Below are 24,362 nucleotides of genomic sequence, written 5' to 3'. Positions count from 1 at the left end.
GGAAGCCATATTAAACTGGGCCTTGCACAGGTTTGGACCACTGTAATCGGCCTGTTCTGACCCTTAACAAAGTGTCATGAGTGTCGGTCAGAAACTTATAAAAACGATATAAGACAATTAGGAGCTGGTTGTTTTTACTTTTAAGAAAAAGCACAAGACTAATAATAGAGAGGTAACAAGGTTCAGGGTTCATAGTTCAAATGTTTCTCCATGCATGATGGCACTTATCCATCTGTTTTCTAACTGCTTTATGTAATACAGTATCACAGGGGAGCTGGAGAATATCCCGGCAAGATAAATAAAAAATAAAATATTTCTTTAAATGCAGACCTAGGACGCATACATTTCTAAATACCCAATTCCAACCTCAGTGTAACACTGCAATCCGCAGCAAGTTGAGAGGAGAGTTTGTGATTAAAGGACATACTCTAAATTAATTCTTTAACCTTGTAATCAAACCAGTTTAAAATCATACTTTCTCATTTGCTTCTGTTATTTTTGTGCAGGGAAGAGCAGTAACTAGATATTTATTTCGTTAGGTGTCCGATCCTGGTTAACGAGGAGAGAGATCTTGAAATGGCAGAACGCAGCAACAGTGATCCAAAGAGCTTGGAGAACTTGGAGAGTAAGAAAACACTTGGTGTTTAATCAACTTCTGTGGTTGATTAAATATATTACAGCACAAATGGCAAATCTTTAACATTTATGGATAACTGTTTCTTGCCTGGGATAAAGTGGGTTAAAATACAAAATATTGTATTCTTTGTTTTGACAATGTTGTTAGTTAACATAAGACTTACTAGGGTGTTGCTCATGAAAGAAATAAGTTGAAAGTTGTTAGAATTACACGTCAGTACAGCATGTTAAGCTGCTGATGTCTGCTTTTTAATCTGAAATCGTTGCATCATATATAATGGTACTGTTTGCTAAATGCACATGTAATGAATTAGAAGGCGTTACCCGCCATGAGTTTTGCTAGCTCTCGAGTCTCCGTGCCCGTCCTTCGAGTCATGTGAAGCTGTTGTCCTGCAGGCTGTGATGGAGGCACTGGCGGACGCAGAGTTGGACGACGCAATGGACATTGAGGAGGTGACCATATCCTTGCCAAGCTCCCCCATCCTGGTCACCAGACCTGCCCAGTTTCCCCAGGGACAGCCAGTGGTGGTCCAGAACTGGCCCATTGGGCTGGCCCTGGCCTCGTTTGCTGCCACCAGCCTAGCTGTGACCTCCAGCGGGTTCCAGAAGCTGGTGTCTCTGATGGCCTGTCTACAGCTGTCCTTCAGGAGGATAGACTACAAAGTGGAGACCAACCAGTTCGACCAGGGGGTAGCATCCATCAGAGCCCATCCACGGGTAAGCCACTGTTTCCTGGAGATGAAGAATTACAGTTGGTAGGTCTGTGAATTACCTCTTTCCTGAGTAACAAAGGAGGTTTTTTTCTGAGTCGGTAATCAACGTTATTTTTCAATCAAAAAAATATTTTTTGACTGCATGCGATGAAAAAGTTTTTTTTATCATCTGAGGTAAAATGTACAATTTTGCTTACAGAGTTCCATACTACTAATACTACTCTTTTACAGTATTAAAGGACAGTGCAGTTAATACTGTACCTACAACACTGCCCATGCAGTGAGGTTTCTCTTTCAAAGTTTCCTAAATGAGCAACAGGCCTAATAATTTTGAGGTTATGTCTACTGAAGCTAATGGACCTTTATAAATCGCAGTGGCAATATCTACAGTATAAACGCCCGATGGCAGTATCTTGTATGTGTTTTACAGCATGTAACCCTTTTCCTTTTTACCTACAGCAATCAGTCAAATTCCACCTCCAGCGATCTCCTCTGCTGTACGCCGACATTTGTCCAGAACAGAAGGCTGATGGAATCATTGGATTTAACCAGATTTTACTGGAGAAAACTTAACTTATTTCTTCTTTTAGCCAAAACCACAAGTGGCCTTTAACCGATCTTCAATTACTGCACTTTGAGTTTTGAGGCATCTTTATCTAGAAGGGAGAGCCTTTACCTTAGCTGCCTTTGAAATATATAACACTATTTAAAAATCAGTATTTATTCTTCTGATCTCAGGCCAAGTATAACCATTGAGACACTAAGTGCCTTCACCTGTTGGGGGGGGCCTTTATAATTGTACTGGAAGATTTGTATTGATATTTTATGCCATTTAAGTTGCCTCTTTAGTTTGTTCAATTTAATATTCATGAAATCGAATAATATGGGAGAGGGGAAGTTCTACATCACAGTTTATATGGCAATACTGTATGTGTATAATGCTTTTCAAACAAAATTATCTAATTATGGATAATACTTTCAGGTGCTGTTGTCCACCATTATGACTTATGGATGGGACAGTAGTTAACATAACACGTACACTGTTTGAATTTCAGAGCAGTACACTGGTTTTGTCTTCAGTTATTTACACTACATCATTTCCATTTGATTCAATTACCTGAACCCTAGTATCTTTATTCGAGATACTGAACTGCCTTTTAGCAAAAGCTCCAACAGCTAATCAAACCTTGGAATAAAATGCAAATATTCCAATGTAGGATTATTGAACTCGCTCTGGCTCCATGTTTTTTTACACATTTAGTTCCAGATATCCATCATGTTAATGGGTGATTAAGTCACCTGGGAGTACAGTGTTAAACAGTGCGCATGCAAAAGTAACTCAGGTCAATACCAGTCCTGGTATGCCATGTGTACTTAACCATTAGGTGCTTCAAAATCTGGAGTCAGCTCAGTTTGCATAAAAACACTATCACAATTTAAACACCAGTGTGCCATTTTTAGCATTATTTTAGTATTTAAAAGTTTATTTCAATACAAAACAAAGATAACACTAGACACATCTTTGGCATGATTGATTCACTCCATATGTTCCTAGCCCTTTGGGTTTAGCAGTGTGCTAAAGCTTAGAAAATACAGACCAGTGTTTCTTCAGCCTCAGGGGAAGAGATTTATAGACTTAATAATTTTGTTACCACATTGTCTTTTGTTATTCTACACCAATTGACAACACTATGGGCATGCTACATGTTATTGTCAAATAGAATTTTAATTAGTAGTAGTATTCTCCATCATTAATCATGTTCTTATGTGCAAATGAAACATTAGAAGAGTAACATGGCAATTGTACTGTAAGTGGGTATACAAATTACAGCATTCCTGCACCAAGCACGAAATTCAGTTGTGTCAATGTAAACGTTTAATCTTTGCCGTTGATACTTTAATATACAAAGCTTATATAAACTACAGGTCTGTAATTACTTTGATAAATGTCTTGATTTTCAAGGGACATTGGAAATGGCAATAAATGTTTTTTTTTCCAAAATTTTGTTTTCCATATGTAATGTTATTTACATAGAGGGTTATATTTGTCTACCTTAAAGACTTCCATATGCTACTTGTTGATTGTTAAGAAGTCTGAACTTAATTTTCATGTTAGGAACCAATCCTTTTTTCAACAGACTTAATGGTGGCTAGGATTACTAAATAAACAGCACAACTGGAATAAAAAGGCCCTAAAACAATGACATACTTCAAGCCTACGAACATCATGTAAAACATACCTCCCATTTCTAATTAAGAAGGTCACTGATTTCCAGCAAAAATAAAATATTTTTATATACAAAACCCAGGCACTTGCCACAAATGCTTTACAGTACATTGATCTGTGTAAAACACAACAGTCTTCATCATGTCCTGAGAGGTAAGAATGAACAGGGACTGAGCTATTCCACAGGGCTGATGTTCTCCTTTTCCGTCGGCTCTACAATTTTCAGGCACCGATCTGCAAATTCCACAAACAGAGGCTCCTGCATTGCCCTTTTCATCGTGCCTTCTTTGCTCTCGGCTTGGTCTACAGTTAACAGCAGCTGCTGGAGGTGAGGGTTACGCAGCAGGGATCTGAGATCTTGAGATTCACCTTTTGTGAGCAAAAGTACAAAAAAAAAAGTCACTTGTTAGAAGGGGACAAAAAAAGTATATCAGAACATCCCCAATGTGGAGGGGGAACAAATTGCAAAGGAAAAGTGTGGGGTTTTATATGAGGGGTTTACAGAGTCAGTTGTATTATATTCTGCACTTCTTCACTATTACAGGTACAAGAACACAGGAGTGCATTTATTCCATTCAGCCTCATATAAATATAAATGTTCAATTTGTTCTATTTACAATCAATTTTGTTTATTCCATTATTGTATGCAACTAACTATAGGTCACCATGGATAAGAGCATCAGCTAAACCAATTAATATAAAATAGAAAGTTTGACACAATCCAATCTGACACATCAAGCGTTTCAAGTTCCTTCATTATCCCCATAACTATGTCATTACAAGCTGCCATCAAAGCTTGAATCACCTTTACGGACATCGATACTGCATTCTCTCCTTACCTAACAGTTTCAGTTTCTGGAAGGAAACTCTGTCTGACTCGTCATCCTCATCCAAAAGGTCTTCAACAGACCAGCATCCCTCTGCAAACCAGCACAGACGGTTATCAAACACTTCCAACACGATACTGAAATCTGGGGGGTCTGTAAAGTAATTTCAAGAAACAATCGCATTGGAAAATATGTACTTACCCCCATCAGGTGTTCCATTAAGGCCACAGTGCGAGAGCGATACACCTGGATCTGGCCCCGTCACTTTCACAGGTACACAACCATCTGTGTGAAAAAGATTTCATTCCTCAGTCTGCAACAACAAAGCCCGTTACAGCACAGGCATCTACTAATTCAGGTTACCCCCAATTCCAAAATAATCTTCGATAATTCAGGACGTCTAAATACACCCTGCTAAAATACTGTCTTGGGATGTCCAGTTGCTTAAAAACTGCTAACTCCAGCAACAGAACCAAATGTGCTTACACGAAATCTGTATCAAGGTAAGGTTAAACTTTTTCCATGAAAGAGCAAAATGTCTATTACATATAACACGGACATTGTTTCTGATTAAATACAAAGAAATCATAGTTCATAACCCATCAGTTCATGCAGTTCCTGCTTAAACAACTAAAGATGGACAAGTTTGAAATAATCAGTACTGCATCTAGCATCAGACAGTAATCTAAGACTTTTAAACCTATTTTATATTTCAATAGCACAATAAATAAACAATACAAGCTAAAACTGATCGTATTGCAAACGAAGAAATCATTACCTTTATGTTTTTTGTAGCAGCCGAGTGAGCAGCTGAAAAATAGACATTTATTAACATAGACTTAAAGCTAGGATGTAAAATGTAAACATTTTAGTTTTACAAGTTAGAATTTACCTGCAATCAGTGTAAAATGTAACAGTATGTATATATAGCTTGTACCATTATCAACGTTTTGGCAACGAAAAATGAACGATGTATTTTACGTCAAGTAACATAAAAATAACAAATCAGAAACTATAACTTCCAATTTTATACGTTACATAAACGTTGCACTAAGAAAATGGTGATAGAAAATGTACCACACGTTGGAATTACTTTCGTCACCGTGTCTGAACTAGCGGCTAAACCCGTTGGTTTTCCTAAAGTCAATGGCGAGAACAGGCTCCCCCAGTCGGGCTAACGGAATCACTCCAGGCCGAGGCCTGCGGAGGCCTGCCGTGGCTGGTTGCTCAATTAACACGCCAAAGACACAATTACATGCAGATATTGTCTCAATACTCACTATCGGATTTTGCAAGCCGGGCACCGGTATTTAGGAGGCACTTCACTGCAGACTCTACAGACCTCCATGGATATTTTTTTCCTAAAGATGAATACCAGCAGTAACACACATGGACAGAGGCAAACACGTTCCCACTAAGAAAACGCTGTTAAGAGATCCGGCCCACTCAGCACGCAAGAGAAGGAGGTACTTAATGGTTTACTGTTATTGAACTCAACACACTTCTCTCAAGACCGTATTATGCAGTACGTGAGTTCAACCTTTTGCAGCTCCTCCCTTTGTAAATTTTAAATGATTTGTTCGAGGGGTGCGTTTTGAGTTTAGGATTGTGTCGTGAAATGCGTTGCACCCTTTTACTGCACGTCCTTTTGAAGCGCAGTTTCTACTGTATATGTTTGTTGTTGCAGTTGTAGAAAAGAGAAGCTATCTGAGGTGGTAATCATTTCTGTGCACTGAACATTTGCTTGTCGGATGATGCTTTCGGTGTCTTCCAGATAATGTTTTGCGTCATTTTGAGGGTCAAAATGTCTTGAAATGAAAATGTAACTATTCTGTCTGGAAATATTTCCTGAAACTCCATGTGTAAATCACAAAAACCTCAATAAGATTTTTCAGTGTAGTTTGTTTTTTCTTGTTTCTGTTTTATTAATTTCAGGTGTAACATGTTAGTATCATGGCAGTTCATGTCAATTACAGGGCACAGTGTATAATTGTATGTAAGTCTATAATTACAGGTGTAATTACAAAGTTCAGCACTTTTTCAATAATCAATACATACATAAATGGGTAAAAAAGAAAATGAAACAATGAAATTACACACAATGAAAGATAGTTTTGTTGCCCATTCATGTCAGACTCAGGGTGGTGCCAGTATATGGAAGATACACTATCTGATACTCTCAGTTCTGCAGGCAGTGAAGAAGGTTTCCTGATTTATTTTTACCCACAAGCAGCATTTATCTTGATTTAGTGAGATGTTTGAAATGTCGATATGGCTCTAGTGCAATTATCGAATAAGAAAAAATAGTCTTTTATTATCATAATTAAACCAAAATCCTAAAAACGAAATTTCCTGATAGGGGTTTTACCCATGTTAGCACGACGATCAGGTATGGCCTTTACTCATTATACTCAATACGGTAACTAAATATAATTGCTGTCTACCAAACAGCATAAGAGATGATTAATTACTCCAATTTAATGTGGTCTCAATTAAATCAAACATTATAAACGAACGCTTATAAAATAATGCATATTGTTGTGATTATACGGCCAACGGATTTATTTTCCGAGTATAGTTTGTTTTACTATAAGGAAATTAAACCATATGCTCCACCTTACTAACTTGTTTTTCTAGAGCTGATAGTGATGTTTACTTCTGGGCCCGAGATATTGTAGCGCTGCGTTTATTGGTTGCTGTTTAGTTTGGCAATATGAACATTTCTAATAGCATTAGAAGCATGACAAGTGGATTGCTGTAATGTTTTCGCGGATGTGACAACATGACACATACACCATTAAATCTGTGACGGGCTATGAGGCTTAGGACAGAAAAACATACCGAATATAGCGTATATCATGTATAATGTGCTATTTCAGTTTTTCAGATTGTTTTACAGAACCCTCCAGCGGTTGGCAAAATAAAAACCTAGTAAGACAAGACTAAAACATGCTCTATAAAATAGTTTACACATTTTCAGTAAAATAACACAGCTAAATTCTCATTTGTTTCAGTACCGTATAGCAATATGCGTTTCAAGTCTTTCCCCTAGATATTTTTCATCACTGTTCATAGTCTGACCACGATCTTTAACTTGCTTAAATTATCTTAAGAACACTGTGGAAAATCGGGTTTCCCCCCTTTTAATTTACTTGCCCGCTTCTCCACGCTGTGGTTCATGCGCTGCTGTTATTTCATTAAGTAATTCAGATAATGTCACATTTATAACAAGTACTACAGGACAGAAAAGGGGATATTGAGTCATATGACATTAATACATGTATGTCTTTACATATACAGTATATAAAATGCAAATTCACAAGATAGCGTCTCTATCCTGTAGTTCCTGGATCATCTCTTCGCGCACGTTAAAAGGAGACCTTTTAAAAATATTACGTTGTACAAAATGTGTACAGCAAAAAAAAAACACTCTAAAGTTTAAATTGGGGGAAAAATGAAATGTCAGTCTCAAATATGTAGAAATAAAACTGTTTTTCAGTTTTAACACGCCCGTCAAATGTACGCTGTCCAGGGTGCTGAAACTCGCCGCTGTCCATTAACGCCTAGGTGCTAGGACGAAGACGAAGCGCTGTCCTTAAACCGCGTCTCATCTTTGCCTAGTGACTCACTTATCATAATTAATATAATATTCAATGAATACAAGAAGGGGAGTATTACTAATTTTCCTGCACATATTAAAGCCACTAACACTTATCAGCGGGAGTCTGCGAAACACAAACATCATTCACTTTCAGAGCATTTCTGGCGCTGACGACCAGAGATTTAAACGGGAGCCACCGCACTGACGTTAACTTTCTGCCTGGTTGGGCATTTCAGTGAATTGAAAGTTTTTCCCACGCTTTTAAATTTCAGCGTGTAGAGGAGTGGATTTCCAATCGAATTGACCGCAAACATGATGCTGGTCATGTTCCGGAAAACAAAAATTCCTGTAGTGAGCTGTTGCGGGCAGAGAGGTTTGGAGGCGTCCCACAGTACTCCGGCAAAAAAGGGCAAATAGGATGTCATCGCCAGAAACCAGATAAATACGCTCGTCCTTGTCACCCGCGCTTCTGCTTGCCTGTAGGTGTTCACGACTGAAGCCCCGAAAGCGGCCACTGCTGTTTTGTGTTTTCTGAGTTTCACAATGATGGTCACGTAGGTGCCGAAAAGGATCGTGAAGGTTACCAGGCAGTTTGGGATAGTGACGAAGATCAGGTAGTCCATGCACATGGGGCTGTACAGGTTGGAGGTCTCGCCGGTGTGCAGGCAGTTCCAGCCCGCAACCGGCAGGCAGCCCAAGAGGATGGCAAGTCCCCAGTTGACGGAGACCGCAGCCAGGCTCTGCCACTCGGAGACAGTGTGCCTGGCCCGCAGGCAGGCAGCCACAGAGAGGCACCTCTCGATGCCGATGCTCATCAGGTTGTACAAGGTCGACAGCACGGCCACGGAGAAGGCCGAGTACACCTTGAGGAGCTCTTCAGTCCCGTAGATGGTGCTGTCTGGTTTCGCCATGAACAGGAGCGTCGCGTAAAACGACGAAAAGGTCGTTAGCAGGTCTGAAAAGCCTAAGCTGCAGAAGAGTACGAAAATGGGTCTGTGGTACTGCCTTTTGTACATTATCGTTATTATCGCGGCGGAGTTGAATAACAGCGATACCAAGTTAGCGAAGACCTGAACTGTTCCCAGGACGAGCACAGTCTTGGAATTCCATATTCCTGTCGCATTTAACTCAGAGGCTGAGCACTGTTCAAGGGCCCCCATCTCCACTTGAGTTAAGTATATTAACGCATGTGAGAGGAACGTCCTCTCCGAGGCTTTTATAGTCCTCCGAACAGTGTTTGCGAACACGTAGCAGCGAAGGTCAATAAAAATCGTTTTAGCAGCAACGGGTGGTGGCGTTTAAACATTAATCATTTCTCCTCAGAGCAAGAGGAATGATCCCCAAACCATGCCAAAATCGTTTGCTGTGTCACTGAAGCAATATTGTATTTTCCATAGGGAGATATGAAGAATGATGGGAGCTTCCGTGCCCAGATTTAGTTGTTGTTTGGGGATTAGAAGACATCCGTCTCTCTCGCTGTCTGTCTGTATATCCTTCCATCCAGTTTTGCTCCATTATATAAGTTTAACATGTTTAATAACTCCGTTAAAGAAAGGAGGGACATGCACTTTATATTAAACACACTTGATATTCAAATAAACGTCACAAATGGCTTTAGGTTTTGCTTCCTAAGCGCAAAATCATTTACTCTACATTTTTCTCATGTCTTATTTAATGTACTACAGTATACTGTAAATTGCTGTCATGTGCCAATAAGTTCAGACGAGTTCCTCTGGCTTAAAGAACACAAATCCACATGTTAACAGAAGAGAAAAGTTTTACAGGCCAGTAGATGTCAGTGTTAACATATAACAACACTGTGGGTTAACAGCACTATAATAAATGCTGGCGCCTTTTCAGAAATCCACAAGATGTCACTATTAAAAAAAAAGGAACCTGGACAATAATGGGCACAGTTATGTGGAGATGCAGAAATTCAGTATTGCTCTCTGACAGCTGCTCAGAGTGAATTGCCTCATGCTGTGTGTTACTGTGTGTCAGAGAGCAAGAATTTCGTTTGAATTTGGACAGATAAAGAACAGGTTCAGAGATTCAAGAGGAGACCCTGGGGCTCTGTTGCCATTGAGTCAAGCCTAATATATTTTTCCCACAACCTCCAGTTTTTTGTAGCTATATCATATAAACTTTGTTTATAAAATATTTATATATTCTAAGACACTCTATACAGTAAATGTCGTCTTTTGACTTTTGTATCAAAGGCCTATGTCTATGTATCCGGATATACTGTAGAAGTTTTAGAAGCAGGATATCACAGCTCACAGCCTGAGTCTTCAATTTTCATATTTATTTAATTAAAACTACATGTAACATTTATATTAGATCTTCATACTGAGTACCACCCAACTAGAAGACTAAGTGTTGCTTCTTAAGCAATTGAGTTTATAGCACTTGTTTGTCTCTGATTTCCATTTTAGTTTGTACAAACTGTTCTTACAAAAATGTCAAACTATAAAATTCCCTCTGAGGTAGGGTCATGTAAAGTTGAAACTTCATCAAAGTCGTCATGAATTTGGTGTGATAATCAATATAGCATGTGAAGATTTATAAAACAGGAAGGGTGGGATGTGTGAAAATTGTAAAGACCAATAACAGTCATTGGAGATAAGCAGCTGGCAGGTTGGTGTTCAAAGCTTTTTGCTCTTGTGTGAAATTCACTTTTCCTCATTCCAAAACAGCACCTACTCTCCCTGCTTCCTCATCTGATCTGCAGTGGTGAAACAGCAGTTCCCCCTGAATCCACTTTCACAGCTCCATGTTGTTATAACGTACTCTAGTAGTGGAGCACTTCAAAGTGTAGGAAAGCCTCTGTAAGGAATGAAATATAGATATTACCCATTCTGCCTCCGTGAAGCACATTTTGCAGTGCAGCGACAGAAGAACTTCTTAGCTGACAAACATTTGCTACTCATTTGGAGACAAGCTGTAACCTTAAGCTGTAGTCTCCCCTGGTGCATTCTGTATCTAGATTTATTTTGTCTTTATTCCACTCCAAGGCCTGCCTTTCTCGTTCCTTCGTACCAGTTACAGCATGGTGTTTGTAACCTTGGGCGGCTCCATGTGGCTTGAGCCAATTTTATCTTTGCATTTTTCTTTAAAAAAAAAGACATACCTTAGTTTATTAGTAGCAGCACTGATCACCCATTAACATCTACTGTGCTCCATCAAACAGCACATAATTGCACAAAAGTTAGCATAATTCTCATGCATATCACAACTTGACCCATTGTTAGTGCACCATTTATAAATATGCTCTAACTATACACTGTTAAGAATGTATTCAGATTAAATGTTTTACATTATATATTTACACTTTCTAAGGGATGCATATTAAAAAATTAATAATTGCTTGCTTTTGAATAGTACCTTTCCTAAGCATACACATAGGAAGAAATCTGCTTTATCCATGACAGAAGTGCAGCACTGCCTTGACTGTAGCCCTAATGCACCAACAGCTCCACTACAGAGGAGTGGAGAGGACAAGTGAGATGTTTTGTGGAACTAAACACCAGTTTAGTTGAGGGGAAAATATTGCAAAGACTGGTTGTGAAAGGCCAGTGTGGATTTTAGGCAGAACACTTAAACTTTCCTACCATTATGAAAAATGCTATGGGATCTTTAATGACCATTACAGGGAAGAGCTCACTTTAAGAACTCATCTCCTAGAGCACAGTGTTCCCTTTCACCAGGCTGCTACAACGATTTTGGAAGTTCTGGTCCAGAGGGAAAATTTATACCTGCCGGGCCACTGACACCACATCCAGAACTAAGCTTCTCTGATTAGGCTACAAGGTGATAATGCTGCTGTCAATTACTGCATGATGAAGAAAATTGAAGTTACTCATTTCTGACAGTGATTCTTCTAACCCTCTTGGGAAATGGTTAATTGGTCCACGTAATTCTAGTCACAGCTCCTTGGATCTTTGCTGCTGTGCTTGGTGACCCTGAATTAGAAAAGGTGAAAGGCCATTCTGTTCCCTGTAAGCTGTCTCACTCATTCCAATTTAAATTAGCTTAGTTTTTTTTTTTACTGGAATGGCTCTCCCTCTCTTTAGTGTTTGCCCACAACATTGTCTTCTCTTCTCTACAGTTTTTTTAAATTTGACATGGTAGCACAGCCCCTGCATTTTGTAGACTTTTTAAACATACATTCTAGTTGCTGTAAAAAAAAAATAAGGCCGATTCTTACACAATGTGTGTGAAAACCAAAACAAGGGGCTACATGATATGGGTGCCAGTCTTTGAATATACAGTATTACACCTGGGTGAGCATTCACACAGAACAACAATGTGCAATGAGATGAATTCTCACCAGTTAAAAAGAAGTCTGTAAGCGATCTGTAAATCAAGAACTGTGCACCTGTTTTTGTGTGAGGCAAACTCCTGAAGGTAGCAGGTAGTTTGTTTTCCTCTTTTAGAAGCAGTGCTGCAAGCTTTTTCAGGCAGCCTGATATCTTGCTCTCAGACACCATTAATTAATTAATTAAAGCTTCTGGGGCAGGTAATGGTGGAGGCTCATGCTATTCCTGTCTTTTGTTTCCAGAGAATTTAGGTTTCAGTGCAGCTTAAAGTAAATGAGGCTGCCCATTATGTTGCCACAATGAGCATTAATCACATTTTGGCACTCAGGAGTTTAGGAGTTTAGCACAATAGGTGCTACCCTCTGGAATAGAGGCCAAAGAAAAGATAGAAAAAAGGAGAAAAGACACAGTGCCACCCTCCTCAATGTAAAGCTGTTCTCAGGGGATTCCAGCATTGTTCTTTGGGCGACACAAGGAAGACAGCCAGACGTGTTCCTGTTGCACCGAAACTGAACTCACACGGACAAAACTGTGAAGCTGCTGTTTCAATTCAGGGCCCAAATCAGAGCAGAGATGTTCTTCAGCACCTTGTTTTACAGCTGAAATGCAAAGCTGGCATTGAGGACACCCCTCCTTTACAAATTGTGGCCAGAACTGCAGGAGGCCTTTGTGAAAGCAAATGGTAAGAAAATAAATTACTATGACTGATATATAACAATACATATAACTACATTCCCACACCAAACTATTTATAACTTAAGTAACTGAATTTAAGTACAAAGGGAACAGTCAAACAATGACTGACATACAGATGGGTATCTTTGTTGCTATCTTATCTGTGTTAGATAACTGCATCTTATTATATCGTATTACCTTGTCTAGCTTTTAAATATAGCTGTATCTATATATAGATCTTATCAATGCCTTAAAATATTACCGGTCCATAAAAGAAAGACCAAATAAAATAGAGAAACTTTTCGTTCATGTTCTTATCGATGTGAGCATTAAGGGGGAGGGGCGATGATCTCTTTACTAGCAGGTCTTTTGGTGATATAAACCTCTCGGGGTGAGAATGTAGTCACACTCAGAAACAAGTCGAGCACTCGTGGTACCGACGAGGACACGACATGCGTCCGCTTCTGTTCTCAGCTTTCCTGCTCTCCTTGTTACTCATCAGCCCCAGCTCAGGTAAGGCAACCCGGAATAGCTGTGTTTATGTGCGAGGTCCCCTCGTAGTCTCCCCTTTTTAAGACTAAAAAGACACGTTGTTCCCTGAGCCCGTCAGAGGAAGATGTTTGCAGTGATGTTTCAATCAACAAAGTAAAGGGAATTTATTTGCTGGAGGTATACGGATGGAAGGTTTTGATGCGTTGAATCAAAATGCAAATAGATATTAATTGTGAAACTGTAAAAACCCTTGATATTGATGTTTTTCTTTTCCAATATTATAAGTTGTTACTGTTTTGCTTTTTAAAGAAATTCTAGAATACCTTCGGAAGTCTGTTGTTGAATTGGTTTTAACTGGACACCTTCACACACTCAATGGAGTGGATTATATCTGCGTTTGGTCATTTGTTGCAAATGTTCATTTCTTCTGTAAATGAACATTTTAAATGCACTTATTTTTAGTATTTAAGACAATTTTATTGCTATATTATTATACAGCACTGTTATTAATCATTAAAATTGTGTTAGCTTAGAAGGTGACCTTAGCTTTACTTACCTTTTTACTTTGATCTTTGTATCGACATTGTGTATCGTCGTGGCTAATGTAATATAGCCTGTAACAGTAAAAAGTTATTACTGGCTATATATATATATTATTACTGGGTTAGGAAAGAAGAAGCTTTATGAATAATAGTTGTTATTATTATCTCCGCAGCTAATTTAAATGAAGGCATTATACGTTGTTCGCGTAGTGCACAACTGAAGGTTTCAAAACGTTTTTTGAAAGCACCCGCAAAAAAACAGCGCGCGTGTATGCGAGTTTTGCCACGTGACAAATTTCGAGACGATTTTAACCCTAACCCTAACCTAACTTCAATTCATTAGGCTGTAGTTTTGGAGGGTGTTAATATACCTGTGAAAAATAAAACAAAATAGAATTTGCTTTGAGTTCACCGCCCCCGAATTGCATAAGAATGTTAGTCGGGCTATTTAAAATTGATTGATTCGTTCAATACAAATTCCTCGGCTTTAATTTGGGGGCACGGGTTCAAGCCACGGACAGCCGCCTGCTGCAACCTGCACTGTCACGTGGGTGTGGTGTAAGAGAGCCAGAGGACCTCCTGGGCACATGACCGCTGTCGGAACACTGGACACTGGACAGCGTGGATTAATAAGGAGTATTTTTTTCTTTCTAAAGAAAAACCCCGAAAGACAGAGGTTCCTGCGTGTCCCACAAACGCACTAACAGAACGATGAGGTAGTTTGAGATAATCAATGAATCGCTGTTTTCGGGTCGAGCTTTATTTTCCAGCACTGATATACTTGTAGTGTTGTAAGAATTTACGAACTAGACGCCATTTGACCATTACACCTCCTTCGGTTGCTAAAAGCGAACCAATCCGGGATTCTCGATTCTGGTAAGCCCAGACTTCCCACAACTCTGTAAAGAATTGTCTCCTGTCCCGGGGGCTAAATGCACTTCCCTGTCGTTTCCAATTCTGTTGATGTATCGCTATCTGTTCTGGAGAGCTTTAATATTTTAACATTGATGGTGCCCTTGAGGAGTTTAAATAGATGAATCGGGTCCCCTCGTGGTCTTCCCTGTTCAAGACTAATGATCCTTCAGATATGTCTATACCCCGGTTCACATTGCTCGATCCACGCTTGAGTGAAAAGTTCATCACAGATTTGATATGACTTGGTGGTCAGAACCTCTTATCACTAGACAAACACTGCTTCTAGGCTGTCCTTCACCAACCTCTGCATGAATTCTTCTCGGTAAACTCACTGCCCAAAATTGAATTCAGGCACATCGGAGAATTCAAAGTGGAGTGTCACCAAACGGAAATCTTGCTCTTGTTTTACCATATCAATGTCAGGTTGCATATTAAACAGGCTGACTTTCTAACATTTGTACCTTACAGCACCTTCGCTTCACGGTTGTATTCGTCAATCTCTCTTTCAATATTTTCCTTATACTGAATTTGCGCCTGGGCTGTGTAGTCTTGAGTGCGTCATTACCACAATGCAACTGTGCTTTTTAAATGATACATTTGATCCTACGTCTCCCTAATTCTATTTTTTTAAACTCAAAGGGAAACAGGGATGTTGTGTGTCTGCGTATGTATAGCCATGTAAACACTTTAAAAGAGTTGGCAAACTTAGCTCCACGATTCCAATGTTCAGATTTCTTTTTCATTGGAACAAAAGATATTGATCAGGGAGTCACGCTAATAAATCCACCCCACCATTTCCAAACCAAATAAAACGGCGATAGGGAAGGAGCAGGCTTCCGATTTGTGCAGAAAACGCATTAGTGCTTTTCAAAATTTCATTGGACTTTTTTTTAAAGGTAAATATGTTCTTATTACGCGTGATGAACAACGGAAACTCAGATCCTGTCATTTCGGTGGAACGCTACTGATCGTCCGCAGCAAATCGAGATTCCAGCAGGTTTTTAACCTTTTGCGGGTCGCCTCCCGCTTTTCTGTGCATGCTGGGCTTGCTAGCGGTCTGGAGGACAAACATAGTGACGGTCACCAGCGGTCTTTCTCCTTTCCTCCGCCGATTTAAGAAAATATCTGACCATTTTTAAATGATAATTTTGCGTCTACCTTGATAAATTCGCGGAGGCACCTAATCGTCTCTTTAGCATCATTGTGGTCATCATCAAAGGGTTTTATTGGCCCGACCGATGAATTACAGCGTGGCCGAACCATTGTCTTCGCTGCTCGCCGTCCTCCGGCCAGTGCTCTTTCAGATGTTTGCCGCTGTGATGAGCTTCATTGTTCGCAGCCAAGATTAACTCGACAAAGGAAACGGGTCAGTGACAATCAAACAGCAGCTTCAAGAGAAGCATTCCTGAAACTCCCAAGGCCTGGATGCGGGCAGTTGTTGTGCGAATAAACACACTTGTTATTTACAATTGCACTTGTCTGGGGGTTGAAAATAAAGTCCTCCCCGATTTAAAAAAAATGATCCTGGCTCGCTGTAGCCCTGATGGGCGTAGTAGAAAGTGTTAACGTACTGGGAATTTAAAATGAAAGCTGTTTAATAACTGTTACTAAATCTATTAAATAGCAACACCGGAGCATTCAGAATAAAATTAACTACTATGACTCCTAGCTACTAGGAGCCAAGCATGTCGACTTAGAATTGCCCATAAAAACTACCGGTTGCAAGATAATCCTGCAAAATAAATAAGTAATATGCTATCGACTATAGCTTACGTGCGGCTTGGCTTCTGAGACCGTTTATTAATCGTTGCCGTAAAATAAAATCAGAAAATCAAGCAACTCCGCACACACGCTTAGCCATGCTTACATCGGCCAAACGGTGGGAGTAAACGGTGCGGAACAGCTCAGGAACTGCAGCTAAGATCGAAATGGCAATATTTAAGGAGCACCGGTTTTGCCCGTGTGCCCGTGTTTTCCCTAGACGGGTATCTCGTCGGGAATCCCCTCAGCCGGACACTAAATAAAGAAAGAGTTTGGTCAATAATCAAGAAAAGCTTCGATTTCTGTGGGTTTCCATGGGTCACAGAATTCGAAGTAGCAGACAGGTTGAGAACTGAGCTTTTGGTGCTGTCACGCCGTGTTGTCTGCAGGGCACAGCTGGTTTCGAGGACGGTGTGCCGCATCAGGCATCACCGCCGGAATGCTCTCTCTGCACCTCCTTTCAATCGCTTTGGTTGTAAAAGCGTCAGGCACATAAGGAGTGATGGTACTGATCTGTTAGGCATAAATTCAAACTATTTTTTTCCTGTCGTGCTATACTGGGGTAATATCATAAAGCTGCAAATAAACCCGGGATATGCAGTTTTTTTTTATGATTTACAACACCAATAGAAATGAACATTTAGATCTGTCCTTCGTTATTTATTTGCTGAGCCCCTGCACTTCAACGGTGGCATACCAGAACAGCAATCCTGCATTGCAAGGATTTACAGTGGCTGCTTCCTGTTTTACAATCAGGTTCTATGTGCGAGCGACTCTGAACTGAAAACCTCTTACACTTGAGATGGGACCAAGGATTATCCCTCGTTTGTTAATTTAAAAAGTTATCGCATTTAAGTACGGTAATTATACGTGTTAAATTATATTTTGTGACATACAAGAACTGTCTTGTGGTTGCTCCTAGCGATATTGTCTGTAATTAAAGATATACTGTACGTTACAGGCAGCTATTCTGAAGGGCATAAACAAAAAAGACACATTTGTGCTTAGCTATGTTCCCTTTAGCACACTATCCATTTATAATTCAATGCTGTGTTTCCTTGCTGTTGATGTTAAAAACAAGACCGATGTCTTTAATAAACTGGTTACTCTGCAGGTTATTAAAATATTTATAGAATGCTTACCCAAGTCCGGAGGCAGCAATTTCAGAAGTTCAGCAATTTCATCAACAGGCAATCATGACATATGAAACACTGGCACATTCTGCATCATCCCAAGAAGTAACAGTTCACTCCCTGAATCTTATTGAAGTTGAGACTTGAAGTGTTAACCTGGTGGTGCAGTGGTCGGCATGGCTGCCTCACAGCGTTGGGGTCCTGGGTTCAATTCCAGACCCTGGGTTCTACCGGTGTGGAGTCTGTATGTTCTTCCTGTGTTTGTGCGGGTTTTCTCTGGGCCCTCTGGTTCCCTCCCACAGTCAAATGACCTACTGGTTGGTTAATTGGCCCTGGTGTGAGTGTTTGTGTGTTCCTCCCCTGTGAAGGACTGGTATCCTGTCCGAGCTGTACCTTCCTTGCACCAGTTGCATGCTGGGATTGACTCAGGCTCTCCCAGGACCCTGAGTTGGAAAAAGCATATTGAAAATGGGTGGTTGTTAATATGATAAGAGTCCGTTGTAAATACAAGTATTTAGTAGAATGCAAATGGTTGATGGTGTTTTGTTTCACTAATAAGGTGTATTTCAGTAATGTTGACTAATGCCTGACAACAGCTAACATGGCGGTGTGATCAGAGCTTCAGTGGTGTTGTAGCTTTTTTTGTAAAATAGTTTTGTTCTCTACAATAAGTATTTACTTGTTGTACAGTCTATAACAATGCTTGGATATTGATGCATTACCTGTCGCTAAATCATCAGCAGTGCCCAGGTAGTCTCTGCCTTTGGTACTGTTGAAATAACACATTCCATGTTTCACAGGTCAAAAGCATGTCTGTTGTGCAGAGAAGTCTGAAGAGATATCCTTTGTGTTTCAGGTAAATGGTGCTATGAGTCCCAGGGTCCATGTAGAACCAATTGCACTGGTAAGCTATATTTGTAACTACATTCTTTGCTGTGCATACGTACTGAGCCTCAGTGGTGTTGCAGCTTTTTTATTTGCAGAAATGCACCTGTAGTTTAAGCATTTATCTACATTACAGATGCTAATATGTACTCATAATAGTGGCTAATATGAATATGTAATTCAGTACATATCATGGTAATATCATGGGTAATTAATATTCATTAGTTGTTGCCAGTGCTGAGGGGTGCAAAATCGTCTAATTTGACTTTTTGCATTAATTAATATCTATACATCAAACAGAATTATATATATATGCCCATATTAATTAGCACAGCTAGCTATGTTATGCTTGTAAGGGTGGAACAGCTGTCTTTGGCTTTTTGAGCAAAGAAGTCAAAATGGCTCAATCAGGAGTGTTGCTAGAAGAATCTGCCCCTCTGCATTGTTGAAATAGAAAGAGCAAATATTCAGTATTTCAGGATCTGACTGGCAGTGCAAGGGTCTTAGTTAAGTAATTTTACACGCATAGAAGGAAGATACCCCTGGCATGGATAAGCACCATGTATTTTATAGCAGTGACATGGTACAATTACAAAGAAGTGATGGCAGGTTACTCTCAAAATCAGATTTTAGGTGCTTGTGCAAAATGAAAAGAGTTCATAAAATAGCCTTTTATCTCCCTTTTCAGAGCTCTTTATCTACGAGACTGATAGGTATTTCTATCACTGTAAAGTGGCCAGCAGCCACGTTATTACTGTATATACTGCAGTACTTAATGCTTTACACAAGAGGATGACTAACAACCATCACACACTCATTAAAATTTCAAAGGAAAATTCAGGAATAAATGCATTCAGGATTACTATTCTGTTTGCTTCATTTATTTTACACAATAGCGGCTATAGGTCCTATATGAAAATTGTAACACTTGATAATCGTAGCGTGGCAAAAATAAAATGTTACAGATTCAGTACTACTATACCATCAGATGTGTTTCTTTCTTCTTTGTGTAGGACCAAAAATATGGCATCAGATTAAAGAATATAGTGAGTGTGCAATGAAGAGGCAGTCTCCTATAAACATCGTGACTAATCAAGCCAAACCCAGCTCAAGGCTCAACACCTTTGATTTTGAGGATTATGATGAAGATTTTGACACACTAATTAAAAATAATGGCCATTCAGGTAAGATTTTGTTGTTGTTTTTTTCCAATTGAGCTGCAAAATTAAAATAAACCATTGCATACTTTCACTGCACGGTGGTACAGTCTCACATTGCTGGGACCCTGGGTTCAGCTCCAGACCTGAGGACCTGCGGTACCTGAGTGGAGTTTGCATGTTCTCCCTGTGTTCACGTGGGTTTTCCCCAGGTGCTCTGGTTTCCTCCCACAGGCCAAAGACATACTTGCAAGTTAACTGGCTTCTGGGAAAATCGGCCCTGGTGTGAGTGTCTGCAAGTTTGTCTGCCCTGCATTGGACTGCATAGTCCCATCCAGGGACTAATTGTGTTATTCTAGTGAAGCATACATAGCGTTGAAGGAAAACCACATCGTCAATTTTTTGAGTAGCTAGTATGATAAATACCATATCTGCAGTGCAGGCTAAACACTTGCGATTATCTGGTTAAATTCCAGAGGGTGCCACTACTATATGAAGATGTAAAGGCTTAAGGTCACTCAGAGTCTTTAGTTTTTTGCTGTAAATACCATGATAACTTAAAGATTTTTCTTTCTAGTTAAGGTGAATCTATCCTCCACCATAAAGATCAGCAGTGGCAATCTGACAGGGAGCTACAAGGCAGTAGAGTTCCACCTGCACTGGGGCTCTGAGACCTCCCCTGGATCAGAGCACACGATCGACGGCGAGCAGTATCCCATGGAGGTAAATCCAGACCCAGGTAGCCTGCTCTGGTCTCTGTTCAGCTCACAGAGGAGCACAGCACAGAGACATACTGTAGATGTTCAATTTCCGCAGAAGAGAAATCTTTACAATAAATGGCATGAGAGAGGAGACCCATTTCATTTTTATTACAGTTGCACACATTGCATGAAATAGGTGTATGTTGCAGCTCTGTGATGGTTTAGACAGTTAATCTTGGCATATGTAGCCAATTCAAAATTGGGCATCTCAATTCTTGACAGTGAGTGTAAATGCAACATGCAGTATAGGGGTCAGTAGTAAGGTTCCAATCTCCCAGCAGTTAGATGCACACAATTAAGGCTTCTACTAACATTTGTTTCAGTGCCAAACAATGTCTACTGTAAGGGATATATTTTTTTGGTATGTTGACTCGTATCTCTTTTTTTTAAAGCTGCACATTGTTCACATTAAAGAAACTTACAAGACTGTAAACGAAGCTATGAAAGATAAGTCTGGCATTGCAGTTCTGGGATTCTTTTATGAGGTAAAAAACTCTTGCAAAAGTAGTTTCTCATTGGAATGTTTTCAGTACTGTGCATTGTTAGCATTTATACACAATAAATTTTGCTCTGTCGTGTTCTGTATTTCTTAATGATGCTGTTGGAATGAAAATTGTTCACTGCATATGGCTCAGTCTCATAATGAGCTGATAAAGTATATTTGTTCTTTTTTTAAAAAAATGCTTCCATTCAAAGGACCAGTTTTGTGGAAATCGTAAGATTATTATTGCAATGCTAATTTAGAGATTATATCATCCACAGAAAAGACATGAGCAGTGCAGATACAAACAACAACTGAGAACTAGTAGTGAACTTTTAGTGGAATATATCAAATGCAATTGGAAGAGTTTCTAAAGTCCAAACCACCACCATCAACCTCATGAATTTGGTGGGTAAGGAATATAACAGGATATTGTTGTCCACTGAACCCCAGTCCATATTGTTATCAGACCCGTGATCAAAACATCCAAAGCTCCTGTCCTCCTACAGTATTTCTTGGAAGTAAAAACAAGACAAACAGCAAGGAAACTAAGGTCGAAAACCACTTATTTGAGTTGCGCCTTTCTTGTAATTTTAGGAATCCAGCACTGAGAATCCAAACTACAACCCGATCATTGAAGCCTTGTCAAAAATCAACAAATCTGGTATGAAATGAAATTATACAGGAGCTTGTTTTGTTTTTACAGAAACAATTCATTTTAGGAATCATGGTGACAAATGTCTTTTTGTCCTTCATTTTTCTCTTGCTGATACTTACGAGTTGCTATCTTAAAGTGCTTAAAGTGTCACTATTGACTCATTGTGTTTCTACTCAAATCACAATACATTGTTGATTTTGCATGGGATGAATCTGAGTGTCAGTCATGGTAATATTAAAGAAAATAATCTGAGTATATGCCAGTCATCAATGTCATCATCCTGCTCGTTGTGACTCTAGGAGAGAGCGTCGCATTGCATGGGGTGATACTGGACAAACTCATCCCAGCAAAAGAGAACAGGACAAAATACTATCGCTATGAGGGCTCACTCACTACTCCTTCTTGTGCTGAAGCTGTTGTTTGGACTGTGTTTGAAAATCGAATTCCACTCAGCAAACGGCAGGTAGGAATTTATTTTAGGATGCATATCGACCAGGTCTCTGTTGTGGTTTCATTGCGCTTTGTATTGATTTCTGAGCAGAATTTGCCATTAAAACACCTGTATTCTCCATGAATCACTACCATTAAAGTCATTGCAGCTTGGTTCAGCTTCATGTCTTCAAAGGGCATTCGAAGTTCTGCCTTCCTGATTACATGCTATTTGATGGAAATAATTCACTCCACATTTTAACCAAACGTCCTTAGTTTTTTTTTGGATATAAGTAAAGGGTTATTGGACATATAGGTCACGTTTTAGTGTAAAATGAAATTAAACAATCACGTGTTTTCCCTGATATCTGTTAAATAAACAAATTCACAATGTCCACCTTTTCAGCTGTTCCTCACTCTCATAAAAATCACTTTCTTATTTACTGAAAGGAGCAAGACCCATGCAGCTGCTTTGTAAATATTTTTTCTTGTAAATATTTTATTTAGTAAAGTTCTACATGGTCCATACACCTCACAGTACATTTTGCCCAAGGAACTGATTTTGTTTTCTTGATTTCTCTTTTTTCAGTTGTCAGCTTTTCACAATATTTCATTCAACGACGGGAGTCCTATGACTGAAAATTTCAGGCCCGTTCAGCCCAGGAACGGTCGGGTGGTCTATGTATCTGGAAGCAGCATTATTTTTAGCAGCGCTGTGCTTCTGTTCACCTCCGTACTCGCCTCAGTTGGGACATCCTGGCTCCACTGAAATTACTGCTGTGTCGCCATTTACAGAAATGGACTCATCCGAAACGTATTCAAGTTTTCACGTTTACTGTTCACCCTGTCCTAAAGCACCTCAGCCATGTCCAGAGTGATTGACAGACGTGTGGACAATGAAAGAGCCATCCATATTAACATCCTTCTGCACAACTTCACCATGTCACGTGACCTCAATACTGACTTGGCCGAGCCCTTTTCTATTGAGGATCAATGTCGTGCTTCAGGTGTCCCATGGTTTTGCAAACGAGACCACAGCAGATTGAATTAAGAGTAGAAATGGATCGATGCCAACTTTAGGAACTTGGATATGTTTCTTTCCTTCCTGCGTTTGGAGTGAAACCCACACATTTTTTTTTCTGAGGGAAAATGGCAAGTAATGGACCCTGTGCAGCATCTGGGCCAGTTCTGAAAGGCGTGTCTGTTATTTTATGACACAGAAAAGTTTTGTTACATTTGACAGCAAAGCAAAACTTATTTATTACATGGAAGGTAACTCAAGTTCAGCAGGGAAGACAGTAACAAGGCAATCTCTAACCTGCTGTTCCTAATCATAATCACTACTGAAATTAGATATACAGTACACACCCAACACAAACACCTCCTTTTGCATTTGTCTCATGCATCCCTCCTCATGCATGTCCTCCAGCTGACAACACCCCCCCCCCAGTTGACCCCTCTCTCTGAATGGGGCTTGGGTCTCCTTGCCCTTAACCAAGGGAGTTCAGCCAAAACCATCCTACCTAAAATACTCAGACATTCACAAAATACTGTCTTTGATTCTTGGATCTTGTTGTCCCATGTGAACTTTTCTTAAGGGTGTCACCCTACTGATGAGCAGTGAAATAAGAATGAAGAATGTTTCAGTACTCTTTGGCTTTATGTCTATATCTACCAAGTAGATGGGCAATGTTAGTTGAATCAGTCAAGGTGTATGCTGTATTACAAATGCATTCTGAACCGATGAAATGTAGTGTTTCATTCAATTTCCATTAGCATGTTTGCACTGTCTTAAGTTAAATTGTTTATATTTGATCCTGTATTGCAATATTCGTAAATCTATATGTATATGGATGTGTGCAAATAACATACAGTATGTTGTATAAACTATTTTATTAAGGATAATCATATCATTTTCAAAGGTGAATAAAACCAACTATATTAATTATCATGAATGTTTATGATGAATGTTTTTGTAGTGAAATTATAATATAATTCATTATACAATATGTCTACAATGCTGGAATTAGAATATCATATACACTGTTACTGATGGTCTTGCTACTGTAATAAAATTGATAAGGAGAATGTTTTGCCTTTTAAAATTCAAGAATAAAAAATCAAAGTACATTTTTTTACTTTGCACAGTC

General features: G+C 39.5%; 4 protein-coding genes across 4 annotated transcripts in view; 2 read left to right on the top strand and 2 right to left on the bottom strand.

The window, feature by feature from the left end:
- myo19 (myosin XIX) overlaps nt 1-3,351 on the top strand; it is an 18,712-nt gene extending 15,361 nt beyond the window's left edge. Inside the window, exons 22-24 of the mRNA XM_088906560.1 lie at nt 540-625; nt 1,033-1,353; nt 1,809-3,351. Of these exons, the coding sequence (XP_088762686.1) occupies nt 540-625; nt 1,033-1,353; nt 1,809-1,922 (521 nt within the window). The 3' untranslated portion in view covers nt 1,923-3,351. The remainder of the gene's footprint in view (nt 1-539; nt 626-1,032; nt 1,354-1,808) is intronic.
- Nucleotides 3,057-16,131, bottom strand: znhit3 (zinc finger, HIT-type containing 3). The gene is made up of 6 exons (XM_088906562.1): nt 16,106-16,131; nt 5,684-5,764; nt 5,182-5,213; nt 4,605-4,688; nt 4,416-4,496; nt 3,057-3,945 (listed from the first exon to the last, which is right to left on the bottom strand). The coding sequence occupies exons 2-6, from the start codon at nt 5,749-5,751 to the stop codon at nt 3,752-3,754; spliced, it is 459 nt and encodes a 152-aa protein (XP_088762688.1). The 5' UTR covers nt 5,752-5,764; nt 16,106-16,131; the 3' UTR covers nt 3,057-3,751.
- Nucleotides 8,108-8,915, bottom strand: LOC148814191 (lysophosphatidic acid receptor 1-A-like). The gene is made up of 2 exons (XM_088907217.1): nt 8,262-8,915; nt 8,108-8,128 (listed from the first exon to the last, which is right to left on the bottom strand). Exons 1-2 carry the CDS (start codon nt 8,913-8,915, stop codon nt 8,108-8,110), a joined length of 675 nt encoding a protein of 224 aa, XP_088763343.1.
- ca4a (carbonic anhydrase 4a) lies at nt 13,381-24,362 on the top strand. Its single transcript, XM_088906561.1, has 8 exons — nt 13,381-13,511; nt 18,698-18,745; nt 19,740-19,910; nt 20,461-20,606; nt 21,037-21,129; nt 21,723-21,789; nt 22,083-22,246; nt 22,802-24,362. The coding sequence occupies exons 1-8, from the start codon at nt 13,451-13,453 to the stop codon at nt 22,979-22,981; spliced, it is 930 nt and encodes a 309-aa protein (XP_088762687.1). The 5' UTR covers nt 13,381-13,450; the 3' UTR covers nt 22,982-24,362.

This window comes from Atractosteus spatula, chromosome 27, assembly GCF_055471065.1.
Source record: "Atractosteus spatula isolate fAtrSpa1 chromosome 27, fAtrSpa1.hap1, whole genome shotgun sequence".
NCBI lineage: Eukaryota > Metazoa > Chordata > Actinopteri > Semionotiformes > Lepisosteidae > Atractosteus > Atractosteus spatula.
Note: the sequence above shows the minus strand (reverse complement) of the source record. Positions and strands in the feature narration are given on the sequence as shown.

Coding starts and splice junctions, on each gene's coding strand:
- znhit3 (XM_088906562.1), bottom strand. CDS start 5,751: ATGGAGGTCTGTAGAGTCTGCAGTGAAGTGCCTCCTAAATACCGGTGC. Junction 4,497..4,604: donor TAATGGAACACCTGATGGGG/GTAAGTACATAT, acceptor GCTGGTTTGCAG/AGGGATGCTGGTCTGTTGAA. Junction 3,946..4,415: donor CCAGAAACTGAAACTGTTAG/GTAAGGAGAGAA, acceptor TGCTCACAAAAG/GTGAATCTCAAGATCTCAGA.
- LOC148814191 (XM_088907217.1), bottom strand. CDS start 8,915: ATGGCGAAACCAGACAGCACCATCTACGGGACTGAAGAGCTCCTCAAG. Junction 8,129..8,261: donor ACACGCTGAAATTTAAAAGC/GTGGGAAAAACT, acceptor TGTGTTTCGCAG/ACTCCCGCTGATAAGTGTTA.
- ca4a (XM_088906561.1), top strand. CDS start 13,451: ATGCGTCCGCTTCTGTTCTCAGCTTTCCTGCTCTCCTTGTTACTCATC. Junction 20,607..21,036: donor GCGAGCAGTATCCCATGGAG/GTAAATCCAGAC, acceptor TTTTTTTTAAAG/CTGCACATTGTTCACATTAA. Junction 21,790..22,082: donor GTCAAAAATCAACAAATCTG/GTATGAAATGAA, acceptor TTGTGACTCTAG/GAGAGAGCGTCGCATTGCAT.